Source organism: Pristiophorus japonicus, chromosome 13 (assembly GCF_044704955.1).
Source record: "Pristiophorus japonicus isolate sPriJap1 chromosome 13, sPriJap1.hap1, whole genome shotgun sequence".
Lineage (NCBI taxonomy): Eukaryota > Metazoa > Chordata > Chondrichthyes > Pristiophoridae > Pristiophorus > Pristiophorus japonicus.
In genome coordinates, this window is record NC_091989.1 from 130,599,877 (window position 1) to 130,627,806 (window position 27,930).

General features: G+C 43.6%; 1 protein-coding gene across 1 annotated transcript in view; it reads left to right on the forward strand.

Annotated features, from left to right (window-relative positions):
• Positions 1-11,553: 11,553 nt before the first annotated feature.
• The window catches only part of tox3 (TOX high mobility group box family member 3), a 97,698-nt gene continuing 81,321 nt past the window's right edge, over positions 11,554-27,930 (forward strand). Inside the window, exon 1 of the mRNA XM_070896934.1 lies at positions 11,554-11,994. Within this exon, the coding sequence (XP_070753035.1) occupies positions 11,893-11,994 (102 nt within the window). The 5' untranslated portion in view covers positions 11,554-11,892. The remainder of the gene's footprint in view (positions 11,995-27,930) is intronic.

The window sequence follows — 27,930 nt, forward strand, 5'->3', positions numbered from 1 at the left end:
ACCACTAACTACATCCTCCCAATGCAAAAAAAAATCCATTTGACTCCTGCTGAAATTCTTCTCTTCAGGGGAGAGAGTGTCGCGGAGGTCGGGGGGAGAGAGAGTCGCGGAGGTCGGGGGGGAGAGAGTGTCGCGGAGGTCGGGGGGGGAGAGAGAGTCGCGGAGGTCGGGGGGGGAGAGAGAGTCGCGGAGGTCGGGGGGGGAGAGAGAGTCGCGGAGGTCGGGGGGGGAGAGAGTCGCGGAGGTCGGGGGGGAGGGAGAGTCGGGGGGGGGGAGAGAGTCGCGGAGGTCGGGGGGGGAGAGAGAGTCGCGGAGGTCGGGGGGGGAGAGAGAGTCGCGGAGGTCGGGGGGGAGAGAGAGTCGTGGAGGTCGGGGGGGGAGAGAGAGTCGCGGAGGTCGGGGGGGGAGAGAGTCGCGGAGGTCGGGGGGGAGAGAGAGTCGGGGGGGGGGAGAGAGTCGCGGAGGTCGGGGGGGGAGAGAGAGTCGCGGAGGTCGGGGGGGGAGAGAGTCGCGGAGGTCGGGGGGGGGAGAGAGAGTCGCGGAGGTCGGGGGGGGAGAGAGAGTCGCGGAGGTCGGGGGCGGAGAGAGTCGCGGAGGTCGGGGGGGAGAGAGAGTCGGGGAGGTCGGGGGGAGAGAGAGTCGCGGAGGTCGGGGGGGGAGAGAGTCGCGGAGGTCGGGGGGGAGAGAGAGTCGGGGAGGTCGGGGGGGAGAGAGAGTCGGGGAGGTCGGGGGGAGAGAGAGTCGCGGAGGTCGGGGGGGAGAGAGAGTCGGGGAGGTCGGGGGGGGAGAGAGTCGCGGAGGTCGGGGGGGAGAGAGAGTCGGGGGGGAGAGAGAGTCGCGGAGGTCGGGGGGGGAGAGAGAGTCGCGGAGGTCGGGGGGGGAGAGAGTCGCGGAGGTCGGGGGGAGAGAGAGTCGCGGAGGTCGGGGGGGAGAGAGAGTCGGGGAGGGGGGGGGAGAGGGTCGGGGGGGGGAGAGAGAGTCGCGGAGGTCGGGGGGGAGAGAGAGTCGGGGAGGGGGGGGAGAGGGTCGGGGGGGAGAGAGAGTCGCGGAGGTCGGGGGGGGAGAGAGAGTCGCGGAGGTCGGGGGGGGAGAGTACGGAGAGAGAGCACGGAGAGAGAGCACTGAGAGAGAGCAGAATCCACTCGATGTTTCATGTTAAGGTCTGTATTCGATCTCAAAAAAGTGACTCGCATGATACATGAGATATATGGTAAAATCATGTTTTGGGGACGAAAATTTAGGGGTCGCATGATACGCGAGATCGCAGGATACGCGAGTATATACGGTACTAATGCATCGGCCCGCATCCAGAGATGGACGCTCACGTTGTCCGCATACAACTATGCCATCCGCTACAGGCCAGGCACAGAAAAGTGTGCCCATGCTCTCAGTAAGCTGCCATTGCCCACCACGGGGGTGGAAATGGCGCAGCCCGCAGATTTAGTCATGGTTATGGAAGCATTTGAGAGTGAGCAATCACCCGTCACAGCCCGACAGATTAGAACCTGGAAAAGCCAGGACCCCTCACTGTCCCTAGTTAAAAAGTGTGTGCTTCACGGGAGCTAGTCCAGTGCCCCAGTGGAAATGCAGGAAGCGATAAAGCCGTACCAGCGGCGCAAAGAAGAAATGTCTATGCAGGCAGAATGTCTTCTGTGGGGTAATCGGGTAGTGGGCCCCAAGAAGGGCAGAGACACCTTCATCAGTGACCTCCACAGTATCCACCCAGGCATCATAATGATGAAAGTGATAGCTAGATCCCACGTGTGGTGGCCCGGTATCGATGCGGACTTAGAGTCCTGCATTCATAGATGCAACACATGCTCGCAGTTAAGCAATGCACCGAGGGAGGCGCCACTAAGTTTATGGTCTTGGACCTCCAAACCGTGGTCTAGGATCCATGTTGACTATGCAGGCCCGTTCTTGGGTAAAATGTTCCTAGTGGTTGTAGATGCGTACTCCAATGGATTGAATGTGAGATAATGTCGGCAAGCACGTCCGCTGCCACTACTGAAAGCCTGCGGGCCATGATTGCCATGCACGGACTACCTGATGTCCTTGTGAGCGACAACAGGCCATGTTTTACCAGTGCCGAGTTCAAAGAATTCATGACCCGGAACGGGATCAAATCTGGTACATCTGCCCCGTTCAAACCAGCATCCAATGATCAGGCAGAGAGAGCAGTGCAAACTATCAAGCAAGGCTTGAAGAGGGTAACTGAAGGCTCACTGCAGACTCGCCGAGTCCTGCTTAGTTACCGCATGAGACCCCACTCGCTCACTGGGATGCCACCTGCTGAACTGCTCATGAAAAGGGCACTTCAGACAAGGCTCTCGTTAGTTCAACCTGATCTACATGAGCAGGTAGAGAGCAGGTGGCTTCAACAAAGTACATATCATGATCGCGCAAATGTGTCACGTGAAATTGAAATCAATGATCCTGTATTTGTGTTGAATTATGGACAAGGTCCCAAGTGGCTTCCTGGCACTATTGTGGCCAAAGAGGGGAGCAGGGTGTTTCGGGTCAAACTTTCAAATGGACTCATTCACTTGGACCAAATCAAACTCAGATTCATGGACTATCCTGAGCATCCCATTTTGGACCCTACCTTTTTTGACCCCCAACATACACACCAGTGGCAACCGACACCGCGGTTGGCCACGAAGCAGAACCCATCATCTGCAGCAGCCCAGCAGGATTCACCACACCAGGAAGCCCAGCAAGGCCAGCTGCACAACAGCCCAGCGAGGATCCAACAGACGATTCACCAAAACCAGCAAAACGATCAACCAGGGAAAGAAGGGCCCCAGATCGACTCACATTGTAAATAGTTACACTGTTGACTTTGTAGGGGAGTGTTGTTATATATGTAAACTTTTATAGACCTTGTACAGCCACCAGAGGGCTCATCCCCTGGAGTCCCAAGGGATCCCACAATCCCTTGGGAGCACAGGTACTTAAGGAGGCCTCACAGGTTGGAGAGGCACTCTGGAGACCTGAAATAAAATACTAAGGTCACACTTTACTTTGAGCTCACAGCATCCAGTCAGACTCTGTATTCATACATAACAGGATCCAATATACCTCAGTTCAAAAACCTTCCTTCTCCCTTCTGCCTTAGTTCTTCCAGTGAGAATTCTCAGTCTCAATCGCCTTGTTGATCAGCAGCTTTGCACACATCCCATTTGAAGGTTGTTGGCGGAGACATAAAGATGGTTGGAGAGATGGAAATTGTTCGATTTCACAGAGGTCTGTGTGGATCATGGAGTCACACCGACAAAAGGCTGCAGCCAGGTTCACTGATTACTCCCTGGAAGTCCTGGTCCAGGGAGTCAGTCCATGCAGGGACATCCTGTTGCCTGGAGATGGGCGCAAAAGAGCAGCCAGAGACACTAAGAGGGCATGGTTGGAGATAGTGGAGGAGATCAGCTGCAGGGATGTAGTAAGGTGGTCCTGGATCCAGTGCTGGAAAAGATTTAATGATCTCCTGAGATCAGGAAAGGTAAGCGCAATGCCACATTCAACTCCATCCTGATGTATAAGCCATCCCAACCCCATCTCTCTGCCTTCCCAAGCCTACACCTGCACATCACTCCTCACACAAACCTATCTTGCAGGTACACACATCCCTCATTCTCAGTGCACTTATTCACATCCCCATCTGACTAACCACCACGGACACTCACTCTCATCCTAATGCAATCATAGGAAGTAACACCACAGAAAGAGATCATTTGGAAATGTCAGACCACTCGCTCATAGTCACCCTCGATAGATGTAGCTCATTCATTCCTTACACTCATTCCAGCACTCTCACTCAAAGTTCTGTTCTTTCCCTTCTTGCCGGAGAAGAGAGCTCAGGACAACAGGGAGAGGCAGCGTGCCAGAGGTGGCCGTCCAATGTTCACCAATGTGACTCCAGCAGAGGAGCAAGTGCTACAAATCCCTGGAGTTGCAGAGCTGCTGGTGATGGGAGATGGAGTGAGGGGGACCTCCCAATAACCTGGTGATAGAATTAAATGTCATACAGCCAAATGGCATACAACAATCACTCATACGGTAACTGATGTCAGCAGCCAGTGAAATGTCATTATGTGCATAATGGTAAAGTTGCACATTCTTATCATGACTTCTAATCGATCTCTTTACTCTCCCATAGGTCCATCAAGTACCATCCCCCCCCACCCCGCAAGCCAGAGGATGGCGATAACTCCTCAGAGGAAGCTCCAAACTCTGAGGGTGCTCTGTCACTAGTCTCACCAGCACTGGTACGTGCACCTCGGTGGGCACAGCTCGACATAGAGACAGCGAAACATCAAAATCCATGGCGCGGCCTTGGACAACGTGGATCACTTTCCATACTTCAGGAGCCTATTATCAGCGAGGACAGACATCGACAAAGAGGTCCAACACCACCTCCAGTGCACCAGCACAGCCTTTGGTCGCCTGAGGAAGAGAATGTTCGAAGATCAGGCCCTCAAATCTTGCACCAAGCGTATGGTCTACAGGGCTGTGGTTATACCTGCCCTCCTGTATGGCTCAGAGACGTGGACCATATATAGTAGACACCTCAAATCGCTGGAGAAATACCACCAACGATGTCTCTGCAAGATACTGCAAATCCCCTGGGAGGATAGATGCACCAACATCAGTGTTCTCGATCAGGTCAACATCCCCAGCATCGAAGCACTGACCACACTCGACCAGCTCCGTTAGGTGGGTCACATTGTCCGCATGCCCGACACAAGACTCCCAAAGCAAGCGCTCTACTCGGAACTCCTACACGGCAAGGGAGCCCAGGTGGGCAGAGGAAACATTTCAAGGACACCCGCAAAGCTTCCTTGATAAAGTGCAACATCCCCACCGACACCTGGAATCCCTGGCCAAGGACCGCCCTAAGTGGAGGAAGAGCATCCGGGAGGGCGCTGAACACCTCGAGTCTCGTGGCCGAGAACATGCAGAAAACAAGCACAGGCAGTGGAAGGAGCATGCTGCAAACCAGGCTCCCCACCCACCCTTTCCTTCAACGACTGTCTGTCCCACCTGTGACAGAGACTGTAATTCTTGTATTGGACTGTACAGACACCTGAGAAGTCACTGTTAGAGTAGAAGCAAGTCTTCCTTGATTTTGAGGGACTGCCTATGATGATATGATGATGAGTGTTGTTGCCTGGTGTCTCACAGAACACAAGTGAGCAAGAGCAGATGGTGGAGACAGGGCCAGCAGTGGAGAGTTCTCACCGGAGGGCACAGGATGCTCCCAGCTCTGCGCAGCTACATGCAGATGCTGAGCCTCGGGGGCCATCGCGAAAGAGGGTGATCTTGGAGGAACAGTAACAAATGTGTGAGGTTCTGGCAGCTTATGCAACCGCAATGTGTGCGACTGTGCAGAGAATGGAGGAGTCCATCTCCAACATGAGCACCACCATCTTGCAGGCAATGGCGATGATGAGCTGTTCCATAGAAAGGATGGCCACCTGCATGGAGCAACAAATGCACCAGTTGAATGAGAACATGCTTACTGTGAACAACAGAGTGCAGACACTCATTGACCTCATTTCGAGGAGGAATAGCAATGTAGACTTGGCGCAGTCATTGCCCCACTTTTGTGAAGCTCAGTGCTCTCCAGCTCCTTGCTAGCAGGGAAGTGCGGGCGGCCCATGAGAGGGATGATGGTGAGAGGAGACATGGAAGTGGGGACTCTTCTCAAAGCGCTCCCATTTCTCCCCCTGTTGCCTCCCCCTCAGTCAGAGCCACACATGCCGCCTCGGATCCCGATGGCCGAGTCTGCCCCTGCACAATTGCAGGAGGAGCAGTGTTTGGTGGGGCCATCATATTCTCCAAAACCCAGAGGATGTCCACCAAAAGTGTCGAAGCAGTTGCAGCAGGGAAGTGAGCAGCCTGCCTCCACCTCTGCTGAAGCCACAGGGGTAGCTCCTCGTAGAAGCCAGCGGAAAGGAAAAAGGACACAATCGTAGATGCACAAGGGTATGCACATGGGTGTTTGTCAAAAATGTTAGTGATAAGTTTCAGTTATGTTTATGATGCACATAAAGGAATTTCTTTTCACTACTTTCCTATCTTGTCCATTTTTGCCTGTGTTGTCTATGGAGAAAAAGTCAGACTGAACACTGTGAGCTCAAAGACCGTAGTCTTTTATTGCAGGTCTTCCCACCAGTTCCTCCTCCTCCTCTGAAGAGGCTGTGCGCTTTTGCGCCTGCTCCTCCTGCAGCTCCAATTCTCGCTGCTGCGCTGTACTGAAGGGCTCCTCCGGATCTGTCAAGGTATCTGAAGTGCATTATCAGCATGCCAATTGCTTGCCCTATTACACATAGAATCACAAAATAGAATCATAGAAATTTACAGCATGGAAGGAGGCCATTTTGGCCCATCATGTCCGCGCCGGCTGACAAAGAGCTATCCAGCCTAATCCCACTTTCTAGCTCTTGGTCTTAAAGCACGTCAAGTGCACATCCAAGTACTTTTTAAATGTTGTGTGGGTTTCTGCCTCCACCATACTTTCAGGTAGTGAGTTCCAGATCCTCACCACCCTCTGGGTGAAGAAATCTCCCCTCAAATCCCCTCTAAACCTCCTAACAATTATTTTAAATCTTTGCCCCCTAGTTGTTGACCTGTCTGCTAAGAGAAATAGGTCCTTCCTATCCACTCTATCTAGGCCTCTCCTAATTTTATACACCTCAATAAGTTCTCCCCTCAGCCTCCTTTGTTCCAAAGAAAACATACCCAGCCTATCAAATCTTTCTTCATGGCTAAAATTCTACAGTCCGGGCAACATCCTCGTAAATCTCCTCTGTACCCTCTCTAGTGCAATCATATCTTTCCTGTAATGTGGTGACCAGAACTGCACGCAGTACACCAGCTATGGCCGAACTAGTGTTTTATACAGTTCAAGCATAACCTTCCTGCTCTTGTATTCTATGTCTCGGCTAATAAAGGCAAGCATTCCGTATGCCTTCTTACCACCTTATCTACCTGGCCTGCTACCTTCAGGGATCGGTGGACAAGCACTCCAAGGTCCCTTTGTTCCTCTACACTTCCCAGTGTCCTACCATTTAATGTGTATTCCCTTGCCTTGTTAGCCCTCCCCAATGCTTCTCTGGTGGACAGGTGGCTGTCATTGTAGCGCTCCTCGGCCTCGTTGCATGGCCTCCTCAACGGTGTCATCAACCAGGTCTTCAGTGGATAACCCTTGTCTCCAAGCAGCCAGCTGGTAAGTCTGTTTGGAGGTGCGAAGAGCTGAGTGAGGATGGACTGGTGCAGTTTGGAAGAGTCATGACAGCTGCCTCGGAATCCGACGCACACATGCATGATGATCTTTTTATTGTTGTAGACGAGCTGCACATTGAGGAAGTGGAAGCCTTTGTGGTTCACAAACACTCCTGGGTGATGTGGGGTGCCTTGATGGCCCCATGTGTACAGTCGATGATGCCCTGCACCAGTGGGAAGATAGCCGGAGCCACAAAACCAAGCAGCCGCTCAGGAACACTGACTTCATCAGTGGCAAAGTTCAGATAATTGGCTGACTTGTGAAACATAGAGTGATGCGTCCATGGGTGGCCGCCTGCGAGATCTTGCAAACGTCTGCTGCAGATCTCTGGAAGGAGCCTGAGATGAAGACGTTGAGGGCAGTGGTAACTTTGACAACCACTGGTAAAGTGTGTCCACCTCGTCCTCTGGGCAACAGGTTTTGTTCCAGCAAGCTACAAATGTCCGTGATGGCCTGGCATGATAGTCTGAGCCTCCTGAAGCACTGCTGCTCAGTCATGGTGAGGAAGCTCATCCTCTGCCTGTATACCCTGTGTTGGGGATATCACCTCCGGCACGGTGCACCCCTGTGCTGATCCCCTCTCTCCTGTGGAGCATCAGGTCGGTGAGGAGAAGGCTGCTGTTGTGGTTGATGCTGCTGCTGTTGTTGCTGTTGTTATTGGTGCTGGGGCTCATCTGGGTCTGATTCTGAGGTCTAAGGTGAGACAGCATACACGGCACCCATGCTGATCGACTAGATTCTAGGTAGAGATCAGAGATACAATCCTCCAATGCAGTGAGAGTAACTTGCAGTGTGGTGAGAGTGGCTTCCGAGGTTGCAGAAATCACCTGCAAACTCCTGAAAGCAAAATCTCTGCACAAAATAGTGTCAGCAAGAGCCTTTCCATTCGGCAAGGAAGCAGGTGCAAGCTGTGTGTATTTATGTGCTTTTTCCAGCTGTCACGTAATGAAGTAACATAATGGCCACTGAGCTCCTGCCTCCCCTTCACAGGTGAGGTTCCCAAGGTCCATGAATCCCGTGTGCAACACGTTAAAGTTGAAATCTGGCAATAAAAAGGCTGTCAAATGTCTGTTAACGAGCAGTTAAGTACCTCAATGAGGTCGCCCGCCTCTCCCGAGCGGATCCATGGTGTGCCTCAAAATGCGCCCGAGTTAAAGGTGGAAGGCGGCAGGTTGTCGATGGGTTTGCAACGCGCTGTCAATTTCAGCGCTTTTAACTACTGCCCCGCCTGGCAATGTGAAAACTCTGACCATTGATTTAAAAATCCTCATCCACTTTTACAATTCTCTGACTGCCTCACCCCACTTACCTCTGCAATTTCCTCCGGCCTTTCTCTCTGACCATGCAATTCTCCAGCTCTGGCCTCCTGTGTATTCCCACCCTCTCCCCTTCCACTTCGCATCCAATCCTGCTGCACCATCAGCACCAGTCTCTTCAGCCACCTCGGCTCTGCTCTTACAAACTCCTTCTTGGAACCCCAGACCTCTTTGTTCTTCTCTCCGAACGTTTAAGAATCTCTTCAAATTCTATCTTATGTTTTCCCTCATCTCTCGTAATCCTGCCAGTGTTAGTGGGTCTTAGCACCTCTGCAAAATGCTTTGGGATGCTTACTACATTCTTCTTCTTCGGCAGTCCCTCGGAGTCAAGGATGACTTGCTAACATGAGCTCTCAGGTGTCCCGTCCGTCGCTGTTGGGGTTGCCCATGAGGGTCCTGACATTCCAGGTCCCAAACTTCATTTTAAAGGATGAAAGATGCCTGTGCGTGAATACAGTGCTGTATAAAAAAATGTACATTGATGCTGCTGTTCATCAGGAAGTGTACCGCCTCACCCCAGAGCAATGCTGACAATATTCCCTCCTTCTACTGCTATTCCTGGCCTGTTCCCAACACCAGGCACTGCCTTCGGGCAAGAAAAGTAAAATTGGTGTAGGGACTAGTTGTTCAGCTCCTTCCACTTGAAAAGAACAAGGCTTTAGGCTCATATTGCATTAAGGCTACAACGCATGGAAGTCCCTCAGGGGTTCTGATTGCATCGTTGGAGTCACCAATTCTTAAGGTTTGTGTTTCTCTCTCTCAGCCGACAACTTGAAATTAAGCAAAACATCAACAGGAACAGAGTGAACAGTATATCTTTAGTTGTGAATAATTCAGAAACCTGCAAATCTTGAACAGAGTGGGTGTATGTGTGTATACGTGTCTGTATATGTATGTACATACAATTTATTACAGCTGCAATATTAATGATAATCCTGTTAAAATGCCAGATATGCCAGGCGGCAGTCACGTGACATAAATCGCTCCACCTGAAACTACAAAGTTCGGATGAAGGTTTGCCAACTTTCTTTTCAACTCACAAGCACCAAGTTGTATAGCGGGAGGTGAGCCCAATGTTGGAATAGTGTGGGCTCCCAGCACAGGGGCAACATTCGGCGGCGGAGTCAATGTCGAGCAGCTATTGGTGGATTTAGCTCCGAACTGCAACCGTCAATGCAAAGCACTTTTCTCGCGAGCTGCGAACGGACGGGAGATCAATCCTCAGTTCCGGGAGACTCCCGGCCAATCCGGGAGGGATGGTAACCATAAAATACATCATTGTGAAAATAAAAAACTGATCATCTAACTCCATTCCCAATCAGTAAATGTTTTGCTGAACATTTTTTCCTATGAAGGAAAATCTTTTTAATTATTTAAAATAATAATTTCAAACTCTCATTCCATTTCATGATGTTGCATTAGGAGCTAATATTCATAATGCTACAAATATTTTAAGTCAAGTATTTTCCCTAATGACTAATCTTGTCCATGCAGAGAGAGAAGCAGTTTCAATGTTTTTAATAGTGGGCTTTTGATTCAGCATCTACTGTATAAGTGGCAATTTTTTTCTTATCTAATATAGATGCAAATTACACATAATAGTTTGATATTTTAGCTTTTGTGAGATGTGTTGAGAAGCAGGAGGTGATTCCTCCCCATAGGCCATGAGGTCAAGCTACGCTGCATTCATTTTGCAAGGTCTCTTTCTAATGGGTAATGAGCAGAGCCATTTATTTTCATTTGCTCGTCCTTAATTACATGGATCTTATTTGGAATATTAACTCAATGGACAGGTGGTTAAAATTCCAAGGATAGGCGATGTAGCTGTTCCAGGAAAGATATCCTAGTCTTAACTAGGACAAGGCAGGAGCTGCAGCCAATCACTGTTGGCAAAAGCGTTTTTAATAAAAACGAATCTTGGAATTGACCAAACTTAGTCAAAGAAGGGCAACATACTTTTCTAAACGGGGGTTAAAGTGAATAATTTACTTGGAGTGATGGAAATTTTTCACTTGAATCGGGATCATTAAACAGATAAAGTTTCAAAAATAAAGAGCTACTGTATGTGTGGGTGGGTTGCCTGTGAGCTGATTTTCGCTTTATTTAGTTTAATTTAGCAATGAACTGATTTTAATTGATTGTTTTCACTCGGTTTTCGCAGTTTGCTTGCACGTACTCACTCACCGGGGTTTGTGAGTGATCGGGGATTAACCCTGATGGGAAAGTGTTATGGATCGACTGGAGTTGTTTATTCTGTAAATTTGTGAAGACTGTTCACATTGATCCCCTGATAAAGATGCTGTGGGTGTGATTTATAACATGCGTATTTGGATGTGTTTACATCTATGTGCTTCTGTGATCATTTGTACAATCGCTTGATCACTTTGTTCAAAAATAAGACTTGCGAAATGCAATTCCGATTGGTCTGAACTAGGAACTGGGATTCGAGTGGGGATGGGAGCAAGAATGAGACTGAATCTGTAGAAGTAAACTGGTTTATTATGGGCTGGTAGATACAAAGTAATCTTTGGTAGGTGTACACTGAGCCTCTGTGTGTGTGTGTGTGTGTATAGTGGCAGCTGCTCTTGGTGGGAGTGGTGAGCATTACTGGGAGTGGCTCATTATGAAGCTTTCTGTGCTGCCTTTCAGAGCCTTTACTTATTCATTATTCTCAGGGAGCACTGCCAGTAGCAGCTTCAGAGCTCTTCAACGCTTTAGACTACAAGCTGTGACCGTTGGGTGGAAGACTTGCACTCCTGTTAGTAACCCCTGGTTTTAAATTCTACAAGGGCAGCTTTTTAATCTTGCCAGCCAGCTGGCTGTGCGTGCGTGAGTAGATATGGACGGCTGAAAGTACTGTTTTAAGAGTTAACAGGAAAGTGTGTGGACCCTCCTCCGTTTACTATAAGGGACCCAGTTGCTGTTCTAGTCTTTATCAGCACCCCAGATCAGAGTCTGCAGTGGGTGAAGCTGGAAAGCATCAGCTTATCAGTGCTGGTCGCGTGGCTTCTTTGTGTACAGCAGCTGCTCTTGAATGCATGGGCAAATACTGAGGCTCAGCACTGGGCAGTTAAACACAGACCTAAGGAACACAGGAAATACATGTACCTCTACCTTTTCTAAACAACAGATTTAAACCACTTTATACACAATCCCCAGGGTTACATCTGTGTATTGTTTATCCTCAATTGAGTTAACACTAAGTGGATGTTAAAAAAAACATAATACTCAAAGTGGTTCATTTACTAAGGGTTGTTACACATATATATATATATATATATATATAAAACCATGGATGTACGTTTTTATCCAGCTGCTGCTGGCAACACTATTCCTGGAGATCCATCCAACCTGGACCTTTCCCAATGCTTGGGCTACTACAGCTACAACAAGGTGAAAACATTTCTTTATCTTCATTGTGTCATTCTTTACTCTTAATACTTTGTAAAGCTGATTGAATGATCTAGTATTAAATTATTTCCAGTATAGACGCTGACTGCTAATGTTTTATTTATTGTAAGCGACTCTAGCTTTTTTTTTGCTTTTATGATTTCAAATGTATTACGTGCACTTAAAGCCATCAGAAACTAACTCCAAATGGCATGATCATTATCCGCCTTTTTAGATTTCTGAAATCAATAGAAACACTGATGGGATTGGCAGCATAATCAGTGAGCCAGAAAACTGATTGCTAACCATCTTCTGAAGAAAAAAGGCATATTTAGACTCATAAAGATTACAGAGGTGTTGTTGCAATATTCTATATACACACTGAACAGTAGCAGAATATTTATTTTGAAGTGTTATTTGCTTCAAGGTATAAACTAAAATTAAACAATTCGCTCTGAATATTTAACTGCCTTTTTTATTTCATTTGTCATTTTTACTGTGACCACTCACCAGTGCACAAAATCTTTAAAAAAAAATCTGATTTTCTTTTTGGATGTTAATTTGTTAATCTTCACTATTTACTTAAAATCATATCCAAAATAGTTGGAAATGAACTTTTTTTCAAACTGCTGGACTTCACTATTTGAGCTGCTGGACTGCCATAGATAAATACAATACCAGTGAGATTTTCAGATTCAAGCAGTGTAAAAATGTTTTGTCAACTAAAAGTTTAAAACCATTTGAAATGAACTAATGTGCTATAGAATGTAGCATTTCATTGTGCTGGTATCATGCTCCCCTTGTCTCAATACAGCAGCTGTATTTGACTTTATTAGTTAGGGATACTGGATTGTTTACTGGATGCTTTACTGTCTCTGAGTAACACATTGCTCCATCATTTGCTGCTGTAGGCTTAGGGGACATCAGGTCTAATTATTGGCTAATTACTGTGAGAAAGTTTTGTGTTTTTTCTCTCCCTGCTTTCATGCATCCCATGGCAGCATTATCTCCTGATTCTCTTGTCCTGTGTATTAGAAGAGTAATCCTTTTGTGTTGTCGAAGCAAGTGTTGTTTCAACTTACTCACATGGCAGATACAGGCTGTTCCCGTAATCAATATAACAAGTTCCTTTTCATACAGTTAACACAGCACTGTTGATCTTTGTTGTTGTTGTTGATAACTACATCATCAATACTAATGGTTCGCATTTAGTTTAGTAAAGAGTATGATGGACTCCTATAGAGTTTGGCAAATCTGAAATGATTTTATTTGTGTCAGTAATGTTCTTCTGTGCCCTACTTTAGATCTGTTGAGATCTGGCATTCCACTTCATTGTGTTATTTAGCATACAGTTGTGACTCTGCTGAGGAAAAGCTTGCACATGCCCCCAGCTTCATTAGAAGGCTGGTTAATGTGTGTATGCTACCCCCCCCCCCCAGTTTTATTAATTTTTAATTGAGTTCATGAATCTTTTTTCTGAAGAGTTAATTTTTGAGCGTACATAACATAACTTTCTGAATATTGTACTTTATTGATGCCACTAGATTTTTAAGTGCTGAAACTTTGTCGAAAGTGCTATATGGTGATGTGGGAAAAGGCTTTGCCATGCAGAATAGTTCGAGCACTGTTAAAGCTTCTTTTTGAATAACTCGAAGCACCTGTCATTTTAAAGCAGCAATACTATCTTACTCCCCCATTTAAAGCAAATGTATAACTTCATACACCGAGTATTAGAAAATGAAAATATTTGGGATGAATATTACTCAACCTTGTCTTAGACTCCTCCTCCTCCTTGTTATTCCATCTTTAGTACATCATTATCATAGTATGTCATATAGTATTTGATCTGAGCAGGGTTAGCTCAGTAAGCATTATTTTGCAGAGATCATTGTCTGAAATGGCTAAAGATACATTTTCTTAATACATGAAAAGATCTGCATTTTCAATGATATAGTTTTAAAACATATTTGGAACATTCAGAATTTGCCTCAGTCTAAAAATATTGCTATTTTCACAAATGGTTCTGCAATTACAATTTTTTGAAATGTGCAAAAATGATTATACTCACAAATAGAAAATGACTAACAACTGAAATCACAGATGTTTTTAGGTATTTGGTGACTGGAGCCTGAGGTTTTTAGGTTTTGTAAGATCCACATTTTCATTGGCAATGTCTTTTATTTGAGTAATGCAGGTGCTACTGCCTTGTCAGAATTAAGAGAACTCCTTCCTTGTAACTAGAATTCCTAGCATGTTAAAGACTGTTGCTGTCTGGTACAAATCAGACAAGTTCTCCAGTTAATGACTTTAAAACATTATTATGATATTCCTAGTTTTTAAAGATAAAAACTGGTCATTAAGTCGATTAGTTTATACTGACAGACTGTGGGCCAGCTTACTCTCTCTAGCCCAAAGCAATGTTTTGTTGTACATGATTCAGCTATTAAGTGCAATCTTCTTATCGCCTTCATTTACCTACAGTTATATGTGCAAAACATTTCACAGGCAGTAAAGGTATAGGTAGTCGCAAATAGATATTAACCAAGAATCTTCCAGCTCCTGTGGATGTGAGAGTTTTAAGAAATGTTTGTAGAAGAATTAGTGCAGGAGGAAGAACACTGCAGCAGGAATGAGGGAAAGTCTAGTTGGGTACAGCACAGAAAAGTTACAGTGTAAATAGTTGTGTGTTATGCAAATAGTTGTGCAAAAGGTTCTGTAAATAGCTTTGTGTTTTACATTTGAAATTCAAAGTATATTCTGATTATTAATTGATCTGAAAGTGATCCAACTTAAAGAAAATGATGGAGTCAGGGGCAATAAGATCAGTTGCTGGTTCCATGCAAAGCCAATGGCATTTTGGTAGTTGAATGCTTCTGCCTTTCAGAAATTAGCTATATAGGAGTAAAGTAGTTTTTGTATTATATTTTGCATTTATTTTTGTCAGTGTTTGTTCCAACCAATTCATATCATTTACCTGGTGGCCCAGTGAGTATGTATCAAAGATGGTTTAGTAAGGGCACTGATTTTAACTCCAGGTGGATTCCCCGCTCATGCCTGAGATAAAATTACACTCGAGTGTCAATTATGTCATCGGGCCCCAAAATACATTTGTAAAGAAGGATCCTGTTGGCTCCGGGTGGGTGCCGGGCACATGACCTTGCTGCCTGCTCAGGAGAGCAGGTTAAAATTACAGATGCTGCGATCATGGCGGCTTTCAGACAGGGACGAGCCAAGGCAATTTTAACTACCCACCCACCAGACTTCTGCTGAGCGAGAGGGTTAAAATCGCCCCACAAAGCATTTGTCAATGGCTTTCATTCATGCTATTTGTTTCCCAGGCAATCATGAGAAGATTAGGGGTCCTCTGCAAAGACAGGTAAATGGAGTTGAGGCACAGATTAGTCATGATAGTGGTGAAACAGGCTCGAGGGACTAGATAGCCTGCTCCTGTTCCAACTTCATACCAACCCTGTGTTAATTTTTGGGGAGGAGGCTATGGGTTGAGTCAGAACTCATAAATCACATGAATGCCCATTCCTAGTATGCTTGTCAAAGTCTGCTGGGTTGAAAATTGAATCAAATTGCATGTGTGTAACTCTTGAAAAAATAAGACCCTAACTCTGATCATAGACTTTCTATAGGCTTTGCACCAACAAACAACAATGTGTATTTATACAGTACCTTTTTAACGTAGTGAAATGTTCCAAGGCGCTTCACAGGAGTATTATGAGATAGAAAATTGGACACCGAGCCACATAAGGAGAAATCAGTGCAGGTGACCAAAAGCTTGGTCAAAGAGGTAGGTGTAAGGAGCATCTTGAAGGAGGAAAGAGAGGCGGAGAGGTTTTGGCGAGAAATTCCAGAGTCACAAGCAACAGAAGGCACGGCCACCAATGGTTGAGCGATTATAATCAGGGATGCTCAAGAGGGCAGAATTAGAGGAGCGCAGACATCTCCCGGCGGGGGGGTGGGGGGTGTTGTGGGGCTGGAGGAGATTAGAGATAGGGAGGGGACGAGGCCGTGGAGGGATTTGAAAACAAGGAATTAATTTTGAAATCAAGGCGTTGCTTAACTAGGAATCAATGCAGGTCAGCGAGCACAGGGATAATGGGTGAGTGGGACTTGGTGCGAGCTAGGACACGGGAAGCCGAGTTTTGGATCACCTCTAGTTTACGTAGGGTTGAATGTGGGAGGCCTGCCAGGAGTGCGTTGGAATAATCAAGTCTGGAGGTATCAAAGGCTTCAGCAGTGGATGAGCTGAGGCAGGGGTGGAGACGGGCGATGTTATGGAGGTGGAAATAGGCGGTCTTAGATATGCTGCGGATATGTGGTTGAACGTTTATTTCAGGGTCAAATATGACACCAAGGTTGCCAACAGCCTGGTTCAGCCTCAGACAGAAGTTGGGGAGAGGGATGGATCAGTGGCTAGGGAACGGAGTTTGTGGCGGGGGCCGAAAACAATGGCTTCGGTCTTCCCAATATTCAATTGGAGAAAATTTCTGCTCGTCCAGAACTGGTTGTCGGACAAGCAGTCTGACAATTTAGAGACCATGGAGGGGTCAAGAGAAGTTGTAGTGAGGTAGAGCTAGGTGTCATCAGCGTACATGTGGAAACTGAAGCTGTGTTTTCAGATGATGTCGCAAAGGGGCAACATGTAGATGAAAAATAGGAGGTAGCCTAGGATAAATCCTTGGGGGACAGCAGAGGTAATGATGCTGGGGAGGGAAGAAAAGACTTTGCAGGTGATTCTCTGGCTACGATTAGATAGATAAGAATGGAACCAGGTGAGTGTAGTCCCACCCAGCTGGATGACGGTGGACAGGCGTTGGAGGAGGATGGAGTGGTGCAGGACTATTTCACAGTCTGAGATTTTTCTTGACATTATTATTGTTTAAGAGATCCTCTGAACACTAATGTGCAGGAGGAAGAGTTTGAAGGACTGTTTTCAGACTGGCATCACAACTGAAATTGTCATTCTTAATCAATGAAAGGATGGATTACAAAGCAATGAATAATGATGAATGAGTTGAGAATGTATCCCCAGGTTTTTTGTAGTTGGGCTGAGTTCATGCAGTATAAATAAGTTTTATCTGCATTTGAGACAACCCTGCTTTGTTATTTCACAAGAAGCTACTGAATGAATTCAGAAGCTAGTGCCTAGCAGCTGTGTTGAGTTAATCATCCAACCAGTCATTAGATATCTTCAGGGAAAGGATTTTTTTTTTATCTCTAGGTGTAATAATTCTGTTTTAATTTAATCAGTGTGGTTTAATTTGACATCAGAGGGCACGCTACATCATAAATACCGACAGGACTGAACACAATTTAACATTTCTGCTTACCATTCTTTCATATGGACCTTGCTCTGAGTTTATTTTCCTTTTCACTAGCAAAACTATTCCTGATTTTTTTTTTCTTCAAAACATCTCTGTGTATAACATTTTTAATGTTTCAGGCTGCAGTAAATTAAATTTGTTTCAACAAATTTGGTTCTGGCAGAGATTTGCTTAAAAATTTTTTTAAATAACTGAACATCTAGTTGCAGTAAGGGAATATTTAAATAATGCATGCATTAAATATGACTCCTGAGGAATGGAGCTGGGGGTTAATATAAATGCTGAGGAAACTGACAGAGAAAAAAATGCTGCTGTGCAGCAGTAGAAGGTTGTATTCTATTATTTGTAAGGACTGTGCTTTTATTGCAAAGTGCTTCAGATGTTATGATTTATTGTAGAAATGTTATAAAGCTATTGAGCAAAATGAATGTCGTAAATAAGTAGAATTGTAATGAAAAGCCACTTCACATTCATTTGGTCCAAGCCTGCTTTTGTATGCATAAAATAACAATATCCAGCCCCTGTTGGAGGGTGCAATCACAGAATAAATTAATATGTTTTATTTTCATAGTTTGCTATTTAACCAGCATGAGGTAATCAGCATCGTCTTCCAGCCACTTTCTGTGCTGCATATTTAAACAAAGAGGAAAGTGCTCAGCTGTGTCTGAGGGACAGTGTTGGAAAAACACAAGTGATTTATGTGCTCACAATCTTTTTAGTGTGTATTGATTTGACTGTTACGATCCATAAACTGCCTGTATCAACACACTCCTGTAAATTACTTCAGAAAATCTTATTCAGGGTTAAATTATATAAATGCTGTGGGAAAAGAACAGCAAAGTTGTACTGTGAAACAATATTCTCCAATATTAACTTTATCTTTTTCTGAAAAATGCTTCATAAAAAGCATGAAGGTTTAAGCTAAAGATTTTGCTCGTGGAACTCTTGAGTTTGACCAATCTGATAAAATTGTATTTCCTGTCTTTCACTCATCCCATAATATAGTCACAAATTGTGCTTGGTTCCCAAGTTCGAAATTAAAAAATTAAGTTTGTCCCATCTGCAGGGTTAAATACAATAGTGACCTGCCCCTGTAAGGAAAGAACCAATCCTATTTCAGGAAAGGTTGGATAAAATGAGGAACAAAGGTCAGCAGGTAGAATAATCAGATGATTCTACATCCTTTAACCTTATAAGGTCGCGATACAATTGGTGTAAAACGGCATGGAAAGACTGAGTAAACAATATTGGTTGAAATGGTGTGACAGAAAGAAGCTTGTAACTTGTATACAATTGAAGAGATACTTTTAAACATACTTAGATTGCACATAAGTTATATGCAAATTACAGAGCATGAAACCAGTGAAATCATTTATACATTTCAGATGTCGAGCATCTGTTTCTCACTGCCTGGAACCTAAAGTTGTTCAGTACACTTTTAGTACTCTCCAAATGCACTTGCACTGTTTCTTTGAGTATCCTATTATTGAATGTGAAGCCAGAAAAGTTTTGGAATAATTACTGTGTTGCTTTTTATGATGAAATACTTCTATTTGTAACTTGTAACGTTAAAATAAATATTAGCCAGAGGAAAAATAACCCACTGCCCAAAAGTATAAGGGGGCCTGACTTTGGAAAGTTTTATGATAATGCGCACGTTTCCCAAATTATGGAGGGGGAAGGGCCGATAGCAGTTTGATTTCTTTGTCCTGGCCCTTGGCATACCTTTTGGTAACCTTGGTAACAAAACAGTTTGCAAGAGAATGATTTGTCACAGCATGGTACTGTATTTGAAGCCACATATGCATAAGTGGTTTAAAATGGTATTTTTCTGCATCAGTTTCTCCACTGTGGTGACTGAAATGATTTTAATTACAGGCCAGTATGGAACAGTAGTAATAAAAGTACCTGACCCCAGTGTAATCTGACTCAGTGCTGGCTGTCAATGATAATGTTTACTATACTCTGTATAATTTAAGCATTAGTGGACCAAAGCAATTTCTGTAGTTGACAATTGCTTAGATTTTTTTATTCTAAAGTTCTTTTGGTTTTGCCAGGCGCTTTAGTATTTTGATCAATAATTGCACACTTGTTTAATTTTTATCATGAGTGCTTTCAGCAGTTAAGTGTGGCTATAGAAAAAGCAATTTGTTTTCAATAGGATATGACTAAAAGCATTATACTAGTAAGAAATAAATCTCACTAGAAGCCTGTGCTCTTTGAAATGGGACCCAAGATTGGTGCAACAAATAATTTTTACTGAAATCATTACTGCACAAATGAGTGGACCACAACATGGTAAACAGAGAAGGTGCAGCAATCTGTTGAAAGGACATTGTAAATTCACATACCTTGAAAACCTTCTTCGAATACACAGTAAAAGTGTTGACATGAACTGCGTCACTATTTTAACCCTAGTTCAGCGAATAACTTTCAACTTTGAATGCTGGAGTTAAAGGCTGTTGTGCATCAGGGGCTTTGCAAAAGGTTGGTTTAACTGGCTTGATATGATCTCCCGTCAGTTTTTGCCACAAAGGAAATTTCAGCACGTGCACTGGGCTGGTAACACCTTCCCACACGAGAACTGAGTCAAGGCAGAGGGTACTGTTAGTACAGACCAATGGCAAGATGGTGGTGTAAGCAGGTTTTGAAATGGTGCAGGAAGGTAGAGAGTGATTTGTCCTGCATAACAGAGACTTTGATAAATACTAAGCACTATTTGTGTCACAGCTTAACATCTGCATTTATTGGGAATTACAGTTGTATTGTGTAAAATGACTGTATACAACTGATGCAGAGTAATTTATTTCACATATTTCAGAGTAAAGGGAGGTAATTTTAACCTAACCTGCGCAGTGAGATACTGACTGGTTCAGGTCGAACACTGGCTTGACAGCCCATCCGATTTTACTCTCCACAGACTTCAATGGCGAGTAAAATGGGCTGGGCGTCAAAATGGCGTGCGGCCTGATCCCGTCCATTTCCCACTGGGCAGGTTAGGTTAAAATTATCTCCAAGGCTTCAGTTTGTTGTTCTCTGAGTGATTTGGATTGTATAAGGAGGTTCAAGTCAGGCTGGTATGAATGGCACCATTTTCTGCATGAAAGTAAGGTTCAGCACATGTGTTTGGCTGGTAATTTAATAATGCCCGGTACCTGAACGGCATCTGGGCAGCTGCCAGTATAAACGCTAGGATATTGTACACAGTTCAGATCATCCTGATTCAAACTGAATGTAGTCTCTATAGGGACCACAATATAAATAGGGCATTAGACAGGAAAATTACTGGTATTCTATCGAAAACATTTCTACAGAATTCAGTGGTTAATATGTTCAGCTATGTTGCAAAAATGTATGGAAAAATAGATAGTTATCTAATTAAAATGCCTTTGTATTTAGTTCCATGGTGAGTTTTGTTTGGTCAGAATACTGAGACTGTGTTCTACTGTTATGCTGTATGCATTAGAAAAGGTAATAAATGGACAAAGTACATTTAGATTGGTGCTGGCTGCTTTATTGTGTTGTCAGTTAATTGAAAAAAACACTACTGCCTTCTATAGTGACACTGAGCATAAATGCTTTGCTACCCAGAGTACAGAGCGGAACACAGCTTGTTTCTTTGTGATTGAAAGTACTTCAAATCCTCCTAGGCGACTGGCATTGACTTTTAAAGCCCTGGACATATGGTACAGTAAATGATTTGTATTTACAGTACTGCCAGGCCTAGGCATCATGTTTCATAAAGGCAGTATTTTGTAACAGTGCCCTGGTTTGTATTCCCAGTTCTCTTTTCAGTGTGCCATGTCTCGGTATCCAGCTATTCAGGCGGCCATTATCTTTTACAAATCATTGCATCTGTTATCTTCTCAGGTTACTATTGACAAAGGATTGAGCCTGAACCGCCTACAGACCCAGTTACCACCTTACTCGTTCGCACTACACTGGCTGTCTGACCAAATATGGCAAAAGATTTTTTTTCTAATAGTTACTGTATTCATATAATTTTAAACACAATGATAATTAAGGTTAATATACCATCTTTAAAAAAAAAAAATAATTCACATGGGTCAGCCGACATGTTTCCATTTGCTATAACTGATGTCGATTTAATTAACCCATTTAAATTTGATATTTAGGAATGAAGAAATTGGGTTGCCATGTCTAACAAAGTACTTGTGCTTTTGTGTGATTTAGTTTTCATTCCCATTTAATTCTTGTTAACCTAGATTTAGCTTTCTGCACTGGCGCAGTGCTAGAAATCTGAAGACAATACAGATTATGTTTTCTGAATTCTGAATGCTCCTGAGGAATGTCAACGTGACTATTGTTGCACTATTGGAGGCTTCTGGGCAGGAGTAGTAAATAAACTTTAATGCCAGTTGAACATCTTGACCTGTGTTTACTGGCTCCAAAGGCGGCAGCAACTATCATCATTCACCCTGCACTCTTTGAAAGACTAAATTTGAAATTACTTTATAGAACCTTATTCAGCAGTGTAAAAAAAATATAAATCCTAACTGTTATCCTGCAGTACACAATGACCTTCTTGAACAGGTTATCCTGCAGGACATTTTGTCATATGCTCATTCTAAAGAATATGGTATGTGTTTTAAATGTATTCTAAACACCCTGTTATCTTAATCTGCATAAAACCTTTTCATTTTTAATGTTAATTATTATTAGTTGCTTCCTATGAGGGAAATTTGCTTAACTTAAGATTTTTGAAACATGTAATGGTATTTAATAATAGTAAGGGCTAGAAATTGCTGTTGCAATAAAAGTGGTCGAACGAGTGACGCATTCATATAACATTCCTCAGTCTGCTATTTTAACGGAGGCATGACCCACTTAAAATAATTTAATAAATGGCTTAATGCCCGCGTTAAAATAACATGGAAAAGTGATATGAATGCATTAAGCACTGGTCTGCGAGTATTGCAAATAGTCTGCTTCTAGCCTAAAGTGTATGATCCATTCCCTCAGCATTTAAAAACAATACTGAAAAAAAAGTTCAACAGAAACGATATGAATTGCAGCACTTTGTTCATTTCATAATAGATTGAACAATCTAGAGAATTACATTTGCAGTCAGGCAAGTAATAGATATGCTATATTTTTTTTTATTGCAGACATCAAATCTAAGGACCATAATCAGTAAAAAGTGGCGTATCTGGAAATTTCTGTTCTGTAGGCGATATTGAGATTTAATTTCTGAAGGACTATGCTATTTTCACACATTAACCAGGGTTTTCAAAAATACTCTGCTTGTTGGTTTTACCATATTTAAAAAAAAAATGAAAAGTGACTTTTCTTCCAAAGGAAGATGAAGGTGCAAAGATCAGACAAACAAATTCATTAATAAAATTGATACATTTATGAAGTTTGCAGCTCTTTCAACTCAGAATCAATGTATATTAGAAATAACCATCATTATTTCAGCTAAGAATTAGCATTTTGAGCCATGCTGTAAGATCAAGAGGCTTTGGTGTGTTAAACACATCATAATATTAATAAAAAGATTTCACATGAATGCAGGTGTTTTGCATCAACTGTTGGATTTAGTGGGCATGGAAGCAACAGTTTAAATAAAGATGTTGTTACAAGATGCTTCAAATGCTAAGCACATACATTATTACTCTACATCTTAACTGATTACATATTACAAAACATCTTTGCAAATCCCTTAACTGTCTTTCTAAATGCACAAAACCAATCCTGTAGTTTATTGTTTTTATATAAACCCATAAACACATTGACAAACTGGTGCTAGTTTATTAGGGAATCCTAATAAAATATATCTTTCTAAAGCCGAAAGGCTGTCTTTTCAGTTGCCCCACCCCTCCCTTCTTTTTACATGATCTCTCTAGGAACTGCATTATTCTCAATTGTGAGGGTGCAAGCCTCTGCCAATGTTGTTCAGAATTTGGCCATGAAGAGATGCACAAGAATGGCTAGTGGAAGCTCTCCTTTGTTGTAGATATATGGTTGGAACCCCCTATGTTCATGACCAAGCATTATAGCAGTGATTAGGAACTCGCATAGTGGAGGATCACATGGTTGATGGACTTCAATAATTTTAACTGAATTAATGCTGAAAGAGAACATTTTTGCACTGGGGCCAACAATCTCCAGTCCTACCAGTGCACACCCACCATAAATCTGGTGCGAGAGAAGCAGAATAATCGCAAATTAGGCCAAGACGTAGATAACTCAGGTCCTGGTTTTCACTGACAGTTTCTGTAGGCTCTTGTTTGGAGGGAAGCCTCTGCCTGCCCAAGCATGGCCCATCATGTCATATGGAGCACGGCTGTGGGGTGGGACCAGCAGATCAGGATTTCCATGTGCCCAGCCAGTGATCCTGCCAAAGAGCCATGATGCCAAGAAAACAAAGGCATGCCGGCTTGCCCTGGCACAAGCAGAGCTCACCTAGGGGTCCAGGCCTGTGTCATGTTGTCATTTTCTTTGATCCCCTTATAAAGAGGGCCAATTGGCATTGCTGGCAGATCATTCCAGGGGGCCTCGGCAACCCCTTGCCTCTGGAGAAGTACTCCATGCCAGGATTCCTGGTCTTCCTTCTCCCTAAGATGCCCGAGATATGCCCCGAACGGCATTGGAAACCTCCATTGGTATTGTAACAAGCTGACCTGCCCCTGACCCCACATACTTCGTTGGGTTCAGTGCAGGAGGTCACTGGCACGCTGTTCCCGGCAACTAAGCTGGGAGCAAAGGATTATGGATTTTCAGGACTACTATATTTCTCACCCTCATAATAGGAAAAGAACCTCATACTTCTACAGCTCAACTAAGATGTTTCTAAAACCATGAGAATGTATCATTTAAAAAATCTCTTTATTGAACTGTAACTACACAACAACAGTTGATTTAAAGTTTGTAGTCTAGTGGGTTATTGTATGATGAAAATGAAGAACTTGGACTTTATTTGAAGGGTGACAGAAATTATGACATGCGTGGAGTTGACAATATTTATAAATTCAAGTTAAATCTAATCAAGAAAAATGAAAAGGTTTAGTGGCAACTATTGCTCTTTAGTGCTTATGGAGTTGAGAGAAAAAGAATAATCTATTTAAGTTCAGGTGCAGTTTTACACAGTGAGCTCTTAGATAATGAAGTTTTATCTATCCTGGCAAAATTTCACTATATCAGGAACTGGCTGATTGAGCTGCCTGTGGACATTAATTTACAGACAGACACAGAAGGCAAAACTAGATCAACATTTACAGAGTAAAGGCAACACATTACTCAAGGCAGCTGAAGAGAAAAGCACATTAGAAGAAGAATTATGTGTTGCAGAAAGTCAAATAAATGAGTTGTCTCAGAAACTCGATGTAATAATAAAATAAGCACTGCAAGAAGAATTGATGAAAAACAGCTTGAGAAACAAAAATCACATTTTGGCTTGGGAATGAAAAAAAACGAGTCTCCAACAGGATTGCAAATCTTGAAGTTGCCCAGAAATGATATTGGGATAAAGTTCACATGACATTTGGACATTTTGTGTGTCAGTAGTGTTCAGATGTTTTTTTAATGAATTGGGATAGAGCAATATTTTCACTCCGTTCCATAGCCACCGATTCCATCCCTTTCCCCGGCAACTGTCTGAGGCTGACCAAGTCTGTTCGCAACCTTGCTGTCATATTTGATCACGAGTTGAGTTTCCTACCTCATAATCATTCCAACACTAAGACAATCCATTTCCACCTCTGTAACATCACCCACCTCCACCCAGCTTATCTGCTGCCAACACTCTCATCCATGCCTTTGTTGCCTCTAGACTTGACTATTCCAATACACTCCTGGCCGGCCTCCCTAATCCTACCCTCCATAAACTTGTGGTCATCCAAAACTCGGCCGTCTGTTTCCTAACTCGCACCAAGTCTCGCTCACTCATCTCTCCTGTGCTCACTGATCTAAATTGGCTCCCAGTTAAGCAATGCCTTGATTTTAAAATTCTCATCCATGTTTTCAAATCCCTCCATGGCCTCGCCCCTCCCTATCTCTGTAATCTCCTCTAGCCCGATAATCTCCCAAGATCTCTGTGCTCGGCCAATTCCGGCCTCTTGAACATCCCTGATTTTAATTGTTCCATTATTAGCAGCGGTGCCTTCAGCTGCCTCGGTCCGAAGCTCTGGAATTTCCTCCTTAAATCTCTCCGCCTCTCTACCGCTCCTTAAAAACTACCTCTTTGACCAAGCTTTTGGTCATCTGCCCTAACATCTTATGTGTCTGTCAAATTTTGTTTATTGATGACGCTCTTGTGAAGTGCCATGGGACATTTCATTAATATTAAGGGAGCTGTATAAATGTAAGTTGTTCTAAACAAAGATTCACTCTCTTTTAATTCACTGAGAGTATCTCCACAACAGAACTATAAAAACACACTAATAGAGAGGATGAGTAGAATTTGATCATCTAATTCAGACAGTGACATTGATGAGATGAATTATATGTTTTGCGGCCACCAGCTAAATCCTGTTGTGCTGTAAATGTACATTTAAAGTTTGGGTGAGAGTTATGACCTGAGTGTGACTTTAGAATTTCTCCTGGGCTATAAAATTAATAAGTGTAAATAAAGGGGTTGTGGTTTAATTTTCATTTTTAAATTGTATATTCAATTATCATGCATGTTATGTTTATTGAAGATATCCATGCTGGAGAAAGGCAAATATTCCACTTGATTTAAATCCACTGTCAGCTGACACAACAATATCATATATCACTGCAGACCACCCACATCTGCCCCAGTGTATCATGCCCATTCTGTGAATTTATTAATTTAGTGCCAATTAATGAGCGATTCTATACTGTGGACTATAAGGATCTGGGCTTGGCCACTCAAAGTTACTTCAGTTTTGACATTTCTATCCAGCAGGAAAAAAACATTTTGGACTGGAGTCAAAACCAACCCTTGCAGGTAGCGCATTAGCGTTTGCAAATTTCAAGTATACTACAGACGGATTTTTGAAGTGGCTCCTGTAGATTTTCAGTTTTGTCCATTGGTTGAAATGCTGAATTTGTAGAATGGGCAATAGTGGATGTGGGAAGGGGAAGTCAGCATCAATGCAGCCAGGGTTTACCTTTTGACTTCACCTTCACTTTCACTCTGGCTCACAGCAGTGGTAAATCGAAAGCAAAGCTGTGTCTTGTGATGCAGATGTCTGGAATAGCCCCAAGAAGGTTAGCTTCAAGTCAGATTTTTAAGAATCATGTTTATTTGTAGTGAAAAAAAAGGAGCCAAATCGTACAAAGATTCCACTTCTTGTTGTTGCTCTAAATGAGAGACTGCTGTGTGCCGCACCGTATCCAAAGCAATTGCTTCTCAGACCGCACGTAATGCAATGTATAATGAATTAATGAGCTTCTGTCATCTCCATAAATTTTTTTGGGGATTTTCTGTTAAAATCTTTCAAAAATAAGAATTAGCAATGGCAGTACATCTCTGGAATTTTCCCCCAAAAGTAATGGTGATAGCCATTGTGTAATATTTTCAGATTTCTGTTGTTTACTACATTAACTGGTATATTCCTTTGCCATGACTAAGCTGTCCTGCTATGTGGTCAGATCCAGCAAATGATATTGAACGGTACTTTTATTCACCAGCAGCAGAATTCTATTCCTTGCTGCAGTACATGCTGAATAGGGGGTGAAGGGCACGTAGAAGGGGAGAAGTTGCAATATGTGTCTCACATATTTTCGGGGTCTAAAATGGGCTCAGCGAAGTCAGATTCAACAGTGCCATGTTTTGAGTGCTTGATAGGTGTCCATGATGGCTGCCTGCAATGAGTGCGGCCATCATTTAAATACAATGATAAGGGCCCTGTACCTGAATCAGAGCTCTTGTCTGAAATTGGTATCCATACACACCTGGAACATCACTTGCTAATCCCACCCAGCATGTCCTGATGGTAAAGCTGGCAAGCAGCTTTCAAAAGCGGTATTTAAAGGGATCCTCACCTCAATTAAGGTAAGTCTTTGATTTGGTGTTTTAAGCTTCTGGGGTGCTTTTGAGCCAACATTTTGGCTGGTGTGGCTACTGTTTGTCTGTTTTAACACTTTTGCAAAGTGAGTGTGCGGAGAGCAAAAGCTGTTTCACAGGATTTCCTTGCTCTGAATTACTGAACATGGGAAAGCTGCTGAGCTTAACATTGAGGCTCTCAAATCAGGAGCAGGAGCAGCAGCAAGGGACCAAAGACCTGCACAGGCTGCAGGAAGAAAGTAAAGGAGACCAGGCCGGGGGAGACATTATAGCATGTGGATATTCAAGAACCGATCATCATAGACTGCACACACGTGGCCTTGCTTGCTGCTCATCACGAACCAGCTCTGGCTTTGAACAGGAAAGGCTGTGTTCACCTTGTTTGTGACCTTAGGCAGTGACTCATGCAGGTCTGTGCCCGGCTTTCTGGCGGTATTCATGGCGCTTTCATACTGCGTCAGTCCTCAATACCCACTTTGTCCCACCCAGATCATCGGGTAGTAGGCTGGATACTGTGGGACAGCAGCTAGCCCCTCACCAACTGGCTCATGATTCTTGTCAGGAACCCGGGCACAGATGTGGAGCCGTACAGTGAGATCCGTGCAGCAA